Source organism: Budorcas taxicolor, chromosome 22 (assembly GCF_023091745.1).
Source record: "Budorcas taxicolor isolate Tak-1 chromosome 22, Takin1.1, whole genome shotgun sequence".
Taxonomy (NCBI): domain Eukaryota; kingdom Metazoa; phylum Chordata; class Mammalia; order Artiodactyla; family Bovidae; genus Budorcas; species Budorcas taxicolor.
The window spans coordinates 53,383,513-53,398,559 of record NC_068931.1 but is presented as its reverse complement, the minus strand read 5'-3'; the positions used below and the strand labels follow the sequence as shown (position 1 = coordinate 53,398,559).

At 38.2% G+C, this 15,047-nt stretch overlaps 1 protein-coding gene across 1 annotated transcript in view; it reads right to left on the bottom strand.

Moving 5' to 3' along the window:
• Positions 1-15,047, bottom strand: part of DCC (DCC netrin 1 receptor) — an 827,169-nt gene that overhangs the window by 129,730 nt on the left and 682,392 nt on the right. Inside the window, exon 20 of the mRNA XM_052660382.1 lies at positions 7,674-7,868. Within this exon, the coding sequence (XP_052516342.1) occupies positions 7,674-7,868 (195 nt within the window). The remainder of the gene's footprint in view (positions 1-7,673; positions 7,869-15,047) is intronic.

Below are 15,047 nucleotides of genomic sequence, written 5' to 3'. Positions count from 1 at the left end.
ATGGACCTTTGTTGGAAAAGTAATTTCTCTGCTTTTTTACTATGCTATCTAGGGTGGTCATATACAGAATTATGTATACTATTCTTGAAAATAATTTGTTAGATTTTAAGATATCTGTGTATTTTTGAAAAGTGGCTTCTGTTAACCAAGGTAACTATTCTTGAGGTAAATCTCTGTGAAACAGTGCTTTCCTAGAAATTGTGAAATGCTATTCTGACTAACATAGGTCTCTGTAAGTTTCCATCAGTTAGACTTACTTCAACTATACTTGTACTTGATTTTCTTTGATCTTTGAGTCTTCTGGGTTTATTTAACTCACTTCAGTCAGTCAGTCAGTCACTTCAGTCACTTAGTCGTGTCCGACTTCTTGTGACCCCATGAATTGCAGCACACCAGGCCTCCCTGTCCATCACGAGCTCCTGGAGTTCACCCAAACTCATGTCCATCAAGTCGGTGATGCCATCCAGCCATCTCATCCTCTGTTGCCCCTTTTCCTCCTGCCTCCAATCCCTCCCAGCATCAGAGTCTTTTCCAATGAGTCAACTCTTCGTATGAGGTGGCCAAAGTACTAGAGTTTCAGCTTTAGCATCAGTCCTTCCAAAGAACACCCAGGGATGATCTCCTTTAGAATGGACTGGTTGGATCTCCTTGCAGTCCAAGGGACTCTCAAGAGTCTTCTCCAACACCACAGTTCAAAAGCATCAGTTCTTCGGTGCTCAGCTTTCTTCACAGTCCAACTTTCACATTCATACATGACCACTGGAAAACCACAGACTTGACTAGATGGACCTTGTTGGCAAAGTAATGTCTCTGCTTTTTAATATGCTATCTAGGTTGGTCATAACTTTCCTTCCAAGGAGTAAGCGTCTTTTAATTTCATGGCCGCAGTCAACATCTGCAGTGGAGCCCAAAAAAAGAAAGTCTGACACTGTTTCCACTGTGTCCCCATCTATTTCCCATGAAGTGATGGGACCAGATGCCATGATCTACCTTTTCTGAATGTTGAGCTTTAAGTCAACTTTTTCACTCTCCTATTTCACTTTCATCAAGAGGCTTTTGAGTTCCTCTTCACTTTGTGCCATAAGGGTGGTGTCATCTGCATATCTGAGGTGACTGATATTTCTCCCGGCAAACTTGATTTCAGCTTTTGCTTCTTCCAGCCCAGCGTTTCTCATGCTGTACTCTGCATAGAAGTTAAATAAGCAGGGTGACAATATATAGCCTTGACGCACTCCTTTTCCTATTTGAAACCAGTCTGTTGTTCCATGTCAAGTTCTAACTGTTGCTTCCTGACCTGCATATAGGTTTCTCAAGAGGGAGGTCAGGTGGTCTGGTACTCCCATCTCTAGAAGAATTTTCTACAGTTTATTGTGATCCACACAGTCAAAGGCTTTGGCATAGTCAATAAAGCAGAAGTAGATATTTTTCTGGAACTTTCTTGCTTTTTTGATGATCTAGCAGATGTTGGCAATTTGGTCTCTGGTTCCTCTGCCTTTTCTAAAACCAGCTTGAACATCTGGAAGTTCACAGTTCACGTATTTCTGAAGCCTGGCTTGGAGAATTTTGAGCATTACTTCACTAGCGTGTGAGATGAGTGCAATTGTGCAGTAGTTTGAGCAGTCTTTGGCATTGCCTTTCTTTAGGATTGGAATGATAACTGACCTTTTCCAGTCCTGTGGCCACTGCTGAGTTTTCCAAATTTGCTGGCATATTGAGTGCAACACTTTCACAGCATCATCTTCCAGGATTTAAGTCACTTAATTGCAGTCAAACACTTAGGCTACTACATTTGCTGGTTTGCTTTTTGTATATGTCTCAAAGTCAGACAGAGAAAAATATAGTAGATTCCAATGGGCAGCAACCTATAATCTATTCAGTTTTCTCATTACATGTAGTAGTATCATAGCAAATCCATCATCACTGTTTGAAAAATACTTACAGCAAATATCCTGTAGGTGGCAGTTCTTCCTTTGTCTTTTAATTGAAAGAATATAAATCTTGTCCAAAATAATATATAAAATCAAAATACTTAAATAATGCTGTTAGTAAAAACCACTTTCAAATACAGGGTTTATATATGTTGTATTACAGAAGGACAGACTCCTAAGCCAGAGATCATTTGCAATTTCTTTCATTTTCAAATAATACAGAGGCATGGTCTATGAAAAAGATAAACCAGGAAAGATATCTTACTAACTAGAAGACTGAATTATGAATCACTTTTTGGAAAATGGTGTATAAAAGCATGCTTCTTGGATTAAGATTCAACAAGCTTTAATTAAGTTTTATAACTGTCTTTGTATCTCCTCCAACCAATCCATTCTGAAGGAGATCAGCCCTGGGATTTCTTTGGAAGGATTGATGCTAAAGCTGAAACTCCAGTACTTTGGCCACCTCATGCGAAGAGTTGACTCATTGCAAAAGACTTTGATGCTGGGGAGGACTGGGGGCATCAGGAGAAGGGGACGACAGAGGATGAGATTGCTGGATGGCATCACTGACTCGATGGACGTGAGTCTGAGTGAACTCCGGGAGTTGGTGATGGACAGGGAGGCCTGGCGTGCTGCGATTCATGGGGTCGCAAAGAGCGACTGAGCGACTGAACTAAACTGAACTTGTATCTCCTCAAGATTTAAGAATTTTCAACTCACCAGGTCATCTAATCCGGCTTTTCAAATATAATCATTACAGTTTAATGTGTATCTTAATTTTTCTCTCCCATTTCCCAATCAACACTAATGATGTCTCAAAATATATTTTATTATGGTATTAGGGAACTGTTGATGAGAGGTGCTTTTGAGAGGCAAATGCATTATCTATTGTTTTCATACAGAGAAAGGATCCTAATGTAGCTTTTAAGGAAGAACACTTTGCTCTAAGAAGTGCCATACGAAGTGTTCAGTAAGAATGAGGAAGGGCATGTTAGGGTCTATATGACCAAACAAGCCAGGAAGGCAAAAGTTTGGTAGTCAGACCAGAACACACTTGAGAAACTATTTGAATCAGCATCTCATATTTAGGTGAGGACTTTTTGGAATGATATTAAAAATAAGAGAAGAAAACCTGTCTCATCTTACTGCCATTCTTCATCTCTCCCTTTGTCTTTAATTACACAATACACTATCTCTAGTCCAAGAAATTTTTGACAAGTAACAGATAAATATTTGGTATGGTGAGTAATACTAAAGAATTCCCAACAGGGACTAAACATGTCCTAATAAGTACTTTTTATTAAAGAAAATAATGACTTTAAAAAATTAAAAACAAATGCCAAAGCATTATAATTTTATGCCTTGAATTTTTAATTTCTCCTGTCACCTATCGCGAATATCATGTACTTTGTCACAAAATTATTTAAAAATAAATAAAACGTTTTTGTATTCTGGAGCACAGCTTCAGTTCCGTATCCTTGCATGGGAGAGATGTACATTTCAGAATGGCAATTAAGAATGCCCAGAAAAGAGACCATACTCTAGTGCTCTTCCACTGCTGACGACTCTGCTTCTCTTGTGGGAGATGACTTCATGTCTCCACAGATGCCGTCTGTGGTTTAATCCTTCAGGAATGTCCTTCCTCCTTATTACCTGACAGTCCAACATGGAGAAGCTTACTTTACTAGAAGGAATGACTCATGTGATGGGCAGAAATAAACATACATTTCAGACATCTTCCAAGGTTTCTCTACTGTGCAGGTATCACAATATGGAATCTGGAGATGGGAGAGTCCTCTGGGGTCAGAGAATGAAGTTCAACGTTCTTCCAATTAACATTCCAAAGAAAGAATCAGATCTACTGCATCTATGTACAATGTTGCACAATGCATGTACAAAAAATTTAAAAAGGCAATGATAATTTAATCCCTTTTAAGTTATAAGCATCCTTTTATTTAACCAATGATTACAGATGGAGCTGCCTGTACTTCTCTGACTGGTGGCCAAAACAAAAAAAAAAAAGAAAAACCTTACTCTCTAGTAGAAAATGCTTCTATCTTGACTAAGACTGGGCATGAGAAAATGATGCTGCTAACGACCGACTAATGCATAATTTGCAACTTGCATAGACCACTGAGAGTTCCCTCAGCTTCAGGACAATGAGGAAGCCTTTCTGTCTGTCAGACATTACGTTCTGTTGAACAGAGGCCTTATATTTTGAAGCAGCTTTGGAAACGGAAAATCTTAAATCAGAGAGCATTTTATCTTTAGTGTAGATGTGATTCACTGTGGCTTCAAATCTCTTATGCTGAGCAATTTGTTTACCTTAGACTATCTGTCATGTGACATACATATAAGGTTCGAGCCTATGCAATATCGATTGTTGATAAAGATAGGCAACATCAGTGTCTGAATCATTTAAAACACATTTAAGACATCTGAAACTTAGTTTACTGTAAGACCATGGGTTTCCCTCATGGCTCAGATGATAAAGAATCTGCCTGCAATGCGGGAGACCTGGGTTCGATCCCTGGGTTGGGAAGATTCCCTGGAGGAGGACATGGCAACCCACGGCAGTATTCTTGCCTGGTGAATCCCCATGGACAGAGGAGTCTGGGGGGCAATAGTCCATGGGGTTGCAAAGAATGGGACACGACTGAGCGACTAAGCACAGAACAAGACAGCATAAAAATCTAACTGTCTATTAATTGAATATGATATACTTGGGGTAGATAATCTTAAACATCCATATCAGGATATTAGAAATAACCCTTATGGACTATTGTGACATATAACGTTATCTTGAATTTGTTCTTACTCTTAAACATCTCATGGATGAGTTCAGGGCACTTAGAGTAAATAGTACCAAATGGGATATGAAGTTCATTAAATAATCCACAGGATGGTGATCAATGTGGGCCTATAAATCCTAGATAACTCATCTCTCTGCTGCTTAATACATCTGGATGTCTTAAGTTATCTTAAACCCTCTGTGAGATCTCTAGTTGGCATACATTGTAAGCATGAAATTAGTTTGGCACTTGTCTATAGATAAAGATGAAACATTTGTGAAATATTATCTAGTTACATTTCATGCTCCCACAAAATGAATAACCAGTTTCCTTTCAGTTGCTCATTTGGAGTGAAATCTGATTTAGACATGAAGTCCTAAAAACCTGGATAGGCGAAGACTGGCTCATTTTCCTCTTGCCTTCCTTCCAACTTCTACTCTGTCGTTACAGAGCAGTCATGTAGGCTTAGGCTGAATGCTGATTTGCATGTTCTTGGCAAACTTTCAGATTAGTTGGTGCCAAATCTAGCTTGTGAATGGCTCAGTCACCAGCATCCCAAAGTCTACTGTTTATGAGAGCATTTTTCCTAGGAGAGCTGAGAAGGGCTGTGTAGTTATTCTGACTCTCTTCTTGAGTTTGTCCAAGTAAATGGGTAAAAGTGTCAACCCAGATATTTGTTTCTAATTTGTCAGCTGCTCGCCATCATGTTTTGTTAAGGTTTCAGACAGATATATGGGCATAATGTGGTAAGGGATTTAAAAACCAAGTATCCTTCTTGAAAAGCTTCCCTGGTGGCTGAGATGGTAAGGAATCTGTCTTCCAAGCAGTAGACATGAGTTCGATTCCTGGGTTTAAAAGATCCCCTGGAGAAGGAAACGGCAACCCACTCCGGTATTCTTGCCTGGGAAATTCCATGGACAGAGGAGCCTGGTGGGCTGCAGTCCATGGGGTGGCAAAGAGCTGGACATGATTTAGCAACAATAACACATATCATACTTTAAATACACATCTTTAAATATCATCTATGGAACATCTGAATTATTTTCAATTGCTAAATAATAGAGGCTCTTGAAATCATTCATCCACCAAAAAAAAAATAATAATAATGTTGTGCTCTAAAATAGAAAGAAATTATATGAAGATCATTATGAGGTAGTCACTATCTTAGGCCTTTTACTTTTCTGTATAAACACACAACTATCCTTAAATCGAGCAGTGATTTCTATACTTGTAAGCATGTAGAGTTTTTTTCTAGTAATCATGATGTAAGATATTTTTTTCATGTTGCTAATCTGTGTCCTTAAAAAAATTAATTTTGTTTGAGATTTTCTGTCTTGCCATATCAAAATTTCCTTTAATAAGAGCACTAGTTCCCGAAAGGAAATACTTAAACTTGGTAGTAGATAGTATGCATGCAGTTCATGTAATAAAATGCTTTTTAATTTTTATCCCTTAAATACAATGGTTAAAGTGTTTCATTATATTTTGAATAGAGCCCATATATATGAAGCCAATACAAAATTCCAAAAGGAGTGTAATGGAAAAAAAGTCAAGTTAAATATGTCTGCTTTGTGCTGATACAGAAAATGTAATAACATAACATATATTTTTTTGACATGCTGGCTTTCAGCATAAAAAGGTAACTTTTAATTAATTATCTTTTATCTTATTTGTTCCAGTTTCTAATCTTTTTTCAATTATTTAAGAAATAACTGACACGCGTCCTAAGTCACTTCAGTTGTGTCCAACTCTTTGCAATGCTATGGACTGTAGCTCGCCAGACTCCTCTGTACATAGGATTCTCCAGACAAGGATACTGGAGTGGGTTGCCATGCCTTCTTCCAGGGGATCTTCCCAACCAAGGGACTGAACCCACATCTCTTGCACTGGCAGGCAGATTCTTTATCACCAGCACCAACTGGGAAACTCCACATCACTGTATAAGATATGTAGCAAGATGATTTATTTACATATATTGTGAAATGATTATCATAACAGCTTTAGTTAATAACCATTATCTTGTATAAATACAATAAAAAGGAAAAATTTTTCTTCTTGATAACTATTGGAATATACTCTCTCAACAACTTTCCTGTATATCAGACAGCAGTGTTAACCATAGTTATCATGTGTTTATTACCTCCCTAGTACCTACATCTCTTAGAACTGAAAGTTTGTACCTTTTAATTACTTTCCTCCAAATCCTTCCTTCATCACCTCCTACGTTTGATAACCACAAATCTGATCTTTTTTTTTCCGAGTTTGGTGTTTATCTGTTTGTTGAGGTCTCATATATAAGTGAGATCATACAGCATTTGTCTTTCTCTCTGATTTATTTCATTTAGCATAACACCTGCAAGGTCCATCCATACTGTCACAAATGGTAGGATTTCCATGTTTTTTTGTGTGTCTGAGTAATATTCCATTATGTGTATATTTCATTACATATATATATTCCATTATATCCATCAATGGACATTATGTTGTTTCCATGTCTTGGTTGTTGTACATAATACTTCTATGAACATCAGGATGCAGGTATCTTAGAGAGTTAATGTTTTTGTCTTCTTTGAATATATTCTCAGAAGTGGAATTGCTAGATCATCTGGTATTTCTATTTGTAATTTTTTGAGAAGCCTCCATACTGTTTTCCATAGTGGCTGCACCAATTTACATACCCATTCGGTGCACTAGGGTTCTCTCCTCTCCATAGCCAAGGTAGCATTTGTTGTCTCTTGTCTTTGGGATGACACTCATTCTAACAGGCTTGAGGTGATGTCTCATTTTGGTTTTAATTTGCATTTTAACTTCTTTTGAATGTCCACTGTAGTCATGGTGCCAACAGAGATGGTTTAAGGCAATTCCCTAAACAGACTTCAAAACTATTTTATAACCGCTCCATAGGGAAAAAAAAAAGAAAGAAAAGGAAATGACAGGAAATGATTCCAACCTTTCAGAGTCCTGAAGAGGATGGGATCCGAGAGAGGCCCCACTCCTTTGGCATTTCGTGCTTGAATTCGAAAGTAATACACAGTGTCCAGGTTGAGATCCATGATTTGATGAGTGAGCCGATCACCACTGATTGTTTCCATAATCCAGTCATCAATTGGAATGTTCTTGTCCAAGGTGTAAAACAAGATGTAAGCTGCAAAAATAAATGAACACACCTTTGTTTAGTGTACTGACTACGTGCACTACTTGTTTCCAAACATCCATGTTTCCCAAGTACAATTTTCAAGGATTATTATATATCCACAAGCTATAAAGTGCAGTATCCAGTTTGGCAAGGAATGAGTTTTTTTGGGGTTATCGCAAAGATTAGAAAAAGAATTACTTCAGTGTACAGGATCTAAAAAATGGAATAAGCTGTTAAAATAAAGCTATCTGCCATATTTAAAAATGTGAGGTTTCTGCTGTCTGTAAATCCTGATTATTGGTTTGCTCTAATATACAAACGAGGAAAAACTTAAAAGATCGATAACAAGTCTGTCATTTTCACTGTATCCAATAATGAAAATAAGTAATGTTTATTTTGGCTAGTGTTTAAATAATAAAAATACATTGAAAAGTATAAAATGCCCAATATTTTAAAGTGCCATAAAAATAAATGATCATATTTGATTACTGTAATAACTCTGTGAGGTTGGCAGGGATACTGTTGCTCTCTTTTCATAGATGATAAAGCTGAGAAGAACTCAAGCTAACTGATAAAAGGGCTAGGATAAATCCTCTATTACCATACTAAAAATCCAATACTCTTTCCCCTGGCCCATCCCACCTAAGCAAAAATACACAAATAGAAAGAAGTATTTTTGGATTACTGTAGGTTATCTAGTTAATATTTCAAACAGTAATAAATTCATCATTTGATAGTATCATTCATCCTCTGTTAGGGGATATGTTACTTGAATAATAGTAGTGTTCTCAGTGGTGGTAATCTAACATGCACCCAAACAGATCTAGTTATCCCTGTAAACTATTTATACTCTAACATTTTATTTGGCTAATATTTAAGGTAGGTTTTATTTTAAAGCACTAATTCATCACTTTATATTACAATATATATCAGATAATAGTGCAATATAAACTATAAAACAACTCATCGCAGGTGCCTTTGCTACATGAATGTGCAGCCCCTATCTCTGTTAAAATTCTGCAATGGTATCTGCATTAGATAGGCCATCAACTTTATCTCTAGGTCTGAGCTTTAGGATTGAATACATTTCTTTGTAAGTAACACTTTTAAAACCAATTGTCTCCACAGCAGAGGGAGCTCAGCTTGGTGGTCTGTGATGACCTAGAGAGGTGGGATGGGGGAGGTTGGAGGGAGGCTCAAGAGGGAGAGGATATACATATGCATATAACTGATCCACTCTGTTGTACATCTGAAACTAACACGACAATGTAAAGCAGTTATACTAGGATAAAAAAGAAAGCTCTAAAAAAATAAAAATAAAAAGCTATCCTCTTTTGATTCCCCTAGTCCTTCCTTTTCAGTCCCACTTGCCCCAATTTGACCGGGGACCTTCATACATAGTTCTTTCAGAGGTCATGTCAGAAGGTTCTCTAACTCAGATTCACTTCCCTGCCAAAACAAGCACGCACACTTCTTACATCTCAACACAACCCTTACTCCAGGAAGACTGATTTCCAAGCTGTGCTCACTCCTACTTCCCTCTTATTCTTCACACCACTTCACCTTTCCTTTCTTTCTTCATCCAACTTCTACCCATCCATCAAGGTCCAGTTTCAGCTACATCTAACGTATGAAACCTTCCTCTATAGTGAACTCTCCTTTCTGTGAACTCTGTAATCCATTCCAGTACATAGAGGAATACTTATATGACTTTGTATCATTTTCACCTAATCCTCTAGTAATTTACAGAATTATATCTCAGTTTAGGGGATGTGTTCTAGACACTGAACTGGATACTTCTTCCTTGTGATTCTTTAGGATTAAGCAATGCCACAAACTACCTCTTCTGGAAGTCCATTCCTCTTAAATTCTTGTCAGTGCTGAAACCTTGCATCTATTTTAATTTGGCTTCCACGTTTTTTGACTTTGTTGTTTCTCAAATCTGCCTCATCATAAGAATTACCTGGGGACTCGGTAAAAGTTACAAACCACAGAGTTCAAGAAAGGGTATTTTGGTTTTAAAAAAATTTTAATTTAAAATTAAAATTAAAACTAGCAATGTTGTGTTAGTTTCTGCTGTGTAACAATATAAATCAGTTATATGTAAACATAGATCCCTTCACTCCCGAGCCTCCCTCCCACTCTTCCAGGTCATCACAGAACACCAAGCTGAGCTCCCTATGTGTTACATATACATCAGGTTCCCACTAGCTATTTTACACATGGTAGCACATTATGTCAATGCTATTCTCTTAATTTGTCCCACTGAGCCTCTCCTGGGCTGAGGGCATTTTGATTGGAGAGACGGCAGACAAGTCTTTGATAACCCCCAATTATGCCTGCCTCCTGGTAGTTATTTTTATCTTTGTGCAGTCCTTTCTCGCTGAGTTTAGACAGGACCTAAGGCTTGCTTTTAACCAAGAGAATAAAGCAAATGTGATGGACTGTTGCTTCCATGATGATGTTACATGAGTTGTAACTTCTGTCTTGCTAGTAGACTCCCTTGTTGGCTTTGATGAAATAGGTTGCCAGATGGAGAAGACCACGTGTCAAGGAACTGAGTCTGCAACTGATCAACAGCCAGTGAGCAACTGAGTCTTGCCAACAACTACTTAAGCTTAGATGCCAGTGTTTCCCCAGGTAAGCCTCAAGTGAGACATCAGCCGAAGCCAACTCCTTGATTACCACTTTGTAAGAGACCTTAAAGCTGATTACCCGGCTAAATTGATATTGGATTCCTGACTGACAGAAACAGTGAGATCGCAAGTGTGTGTGCTTGTAAGCTGCTAAATTTGTGGTGACGTTCTCACACTGCAGTGACAAGTATAATAGATTTCTGGTAACCCCAGGAATCTGTACCCCAGTGACTTCTGTCTTCCAGTATAGTCAGGAATCACTGCTTTAGCTGATCATGTTAATTCAGTAATTTTTGTAATATATTTGTTGAGATGTTGATGCTACAAATATGAATGTCTAAGATGTGGAAAGCTCAGGGAAAGATAAAGGACTTAACAAAAAAAAAAGTCTGCAAAATGTATAAAGGTTATATGATTCCTCCCTCTGGATGGTATTAAAATTGGAAGACTGCAATTCAAAATGGATTGTAGAATACCGTTGGATAAAGGAGTTGTTTCTAATTCATAGGTGTCCATTCACTGAGAACTCAGCCCCTGTGGTCAACATCAATAAAATCTCCTACTACTCTTTAAGCCAGAGGAGTCTCCATTTTTGCACCCAAAGAAACCACATCTATTGAAAAGAAGGGCCTGGCACTAATAATACTTTTCTAGCTCTTATAACGTGCATATCTTATCTCTTCAAAAGAATAAAAACATTCCTTTAGTTCAGGAGCCATGTCTTATATAACTTCTTCTTCTTCAAAAAAACTAAGAAAATAGTCTCTGGAGAATAGGTAGGGAAACTCACTTATTGAATAAATCCCCTTAGCCTGTAAGTATTTAAATTTTAAATTTATGACATTTAATGAAATTGTTCAAGTTTTCATGGGCTCTCGTAAGAGCATGACAAACTTGAAAGTCTGGATGACTGTGCTCCCATCCCATGTCGGCTACAATTATTCCTGATTTTCTCCATTAAGAATATAATACTTGCCTTCATTGTCTTTCTATGTGAAGAGTATTCACTGAAGCATTTTAAAATGACAGTTCTAAGACTTCCCTGGACTTCCCAGTCCAGTGGTTAAGGCATCACGCTCCCACTGCAGGGGGTGTGGGTTAGATCCCTGGTTGGGGAACTAAGATCCCACACACCACACGGTGCAGCCAAAATAATAATAATAATAAATAAAATGTTTTAAAAAATGACAGTTCTGGCATCACATAAGTAAAGCTAAAAGTGCTGCATCAGGTTCTGACCCCAATTTGTATTTAAGCAATTTTCTTAAACTTATTAAAATAAAAAGAACCATCACTGGTTATAAATTTGAATACTGAGATGGAGAACATAAACAGACTACATTACTCGGAACTCTAAAATCTAGCCTTAGAGAAACCACAGAACTTCATTTGGTGACTGAGTTTAATATGTTTCAAGGCTATTAAGTCCACTACTGAAGTCTCACCTTGGAGATTTCCACATAGCCACACAGGCTGGGATGTATTCATAGGTTTGTCGCTACCTTTCTGCATCCATATGTTCATTCCTCTCTGTCTAATTTTATATTTTTTCCGCTTCATTTTTATCTCTTATCCACCACACTGACTGAAAGAGTATTATATTCTACCACAGGTTGCAAAACCATTTGGGTTTATTAATTTACCTGGGCATTCTCACATGGAAATACCATTTGTCTAAATACATATAAAACATAGCATCATGCATCTTTCATTTTGACTCTACTTATACAAATAGCTGGGCTTCCCAGATGGTGCTAGTGGTTAAAGAAAAAAAAGGCCTGCCAATGCAGGGGACATAAGAGATATGGATTCGATCCCTGGGTCAGGAAGATCCCCTGGAGGAGGGCATGGCAACCCACTCCAGTATTTTTGCGTAGAGAATCCCACGGACAGAGGAGCCTGGTGGGCTACAGTGCCTAGGGCGCAAAGAGCTGGACACGACTGAAGCGACTTAGCTCACATGCACGTATACGAATAGGTAGTTGTCATTCCAGAAGCAAAGTGTCAGAAAGTATTCACCTCCACCTCTCATCTCTCTTCTGTCCTTTTCCATACTTCCACTCATGGCTGATCTCTTTCTACGGATCAGGAAGGCTGATAAGAACCGGGAAGACCATATAGAACTGGCCCCTCCCAGCAAGGAGCTCAGCCCAAAGGGGGCTTCTCATCTTTAAAGAACTGATTCTAATAAATATGTACACAGAGGTAGATATATTAAAAATGAGGACCAATTTTCTATTTTTTTGTGGTCAAAAATTATGGGTTATGGATTCAGGGAGGCTTGACCTCAAGTAATACTGCTAATATTAACTAGCTTTGTTACAACCTTGAGCAACTTGTTTTATCCAAGTTATGCCTTAATTAACTTATGAGAAAACAAGTTGCTGTGAGATAATGCACTTTAAAAACTTAAAATATACGGGTATTTCTATTAAATTATCTTTCAGTTCAGTTCAGTCGCTCAGTTGTGTCTGACTCTTTGCGACCCCATGAATCACAGCACGCCAGGCCTCCCTGTCCATCACCAACTCCCAGAGTTCACTCAGACTCACATCCATCGAGTCCGTGATGCCATCCAGCCATCTCATCCTCTGTCGTCCCCTTCTCCTCCTGCCCCCAATTCCTCCCAGCATCAGAGTCTTTTCCAATGAGTCAACTCTTCGCATGAGGTCAGCTTTAGCATCAGTCCTTCCAAAGAAATCCCATTCCTTCAGAATGGACTGGCTGGATCTCCTTGCAGTCCAAGGGACTCTCAAGAGTTTTCTCCAACACCACAGTTCAAAAGCATCAATTCTTCGGCACTCAGCCTTCTTCACAGTCCAACTCTCACATCCATACATGACCACAGGAAACAGTAACTATTTAGTAAATGCTAAAGCTTTTATTTATTTATATTAAGAAGGCTTAATAAATACCTTGTTTGGAAGCTGGCACTACAGAGTCAAATCAAACAATATATTGAATATCAATTTGATGATCGTTCCACTCAACAGATGTTTATTAATTACCTATTGAGTGTCAAAGATATTGTTACTGGGGAGAAAGAATTAAACAAAATCTGAACTCTGTTCTCCTAGAGCTTTCAGCCTTGTACTATAAGCATTTAGATTTTCTCACATGATAATATGGAAAGGGGATGGACAGGAAGAAGTCAAGATGAGACTAACTTGCCACTTTCTGCAGTTGGGTGAATGGTGGAAGCTTCTGAAAAGATGCAAGTAAGAATAATAGACACATGTGATTCCAGCTTGGTTCACAATGTCAATGAGCTAATAACCTATTCCAGAATATAATAGTGCACCACTTGGCTGTTAGTGGTGGGTGTTAGACTAAAAAGAGAAGAACAGCGGAAAGAGGGCTTGGGGAGTAGAACCAGTTTCCAGTAAGACAGAGAAGTGCAAATGTACCACATGAGATGGGATGTGTATATTTAGAACTCCTTGGATGGAGATACAGATTTCAGAGACATTAATTGCAAGTTCACTGAAGTCCTGGCTATAGCGTGGATAACTTTTTTCAGAGAAAGTAACAAAAAGAATGAAAAGATCTGCATTCTGGGAAATAGCACTCCTGAACAGGTGGAAGAAAAGGATGACTAGGGGACTGAAAAATTACAGCCTGGAATTGGGAAGAAAAGTGGTTAGGCAGGTTTACAAAAGTCAAGTGAGAAGAGAACTTCAAGGAAAGGAATGGGACTAGAGTGTCAAAATACACAGAAAAAGAGGGTGTAACCTTAGTCATTAGATGGTATTGATAAGGAAACAATCTCTGAAGCTCTCTTCTATCTATATTGGTGTTTGATCTTAATGTTGGATGCTGCATTTATTTAGATCAATGTTTCACAATTCTAATTATATATTAAAATCACTCAGGGAGTTTTAAAAAGGTTCTATGCTCAATCCGTCCTCAGACAAATTAAGTCATAAATCAGTTGACTGTCACTGATTTGGGCCAGTACTAGTAAGAAAAACAAAGCTTAGTGTAATAGTTACAAGTAGGAACCTGAGTTTTATACCCTAGCTCTGCTATGTCTTGGTTATTTGACTTTAGGAGAATTATTTACCCCAGAAGGCCCTTGACTCTTTATTTCAAAACAGAAGAATAGGGAACATATGACTACTTGTAATATAAAAGTGCTGAGGAAAATGACAAGCTTATACTAAATGTTTAATTCATTTGGAACCATTTTCTTCTGAAAATATCAGTCTAAATTCCCAAGCTGCCAGCTTATGATCAAGGAACTGAGGCACTGGAATAATCTGGATCTCCCTTGTCAACATTTTTTGTTTCATCTTTTTGAAATATAAATCTATGTACACATATATACACATATCTATATGGCTCAGTGGTAAAGAAGCTGCCTGTAATGCAGGAGACACAGGAGACATAGGTTTGATCCCTGGGTTGGGAAGATCCCCTGGAGGAGGAAATGACAACCCACTCCACTATCCTTGCTGAAAAACCCCACGGATCGAGGAACCTGTCAGGCTGCTGTCCATGGGGTCACCGAGTCAGACGCAACTGAGTGCATGCGTGTGCACACCCACACACA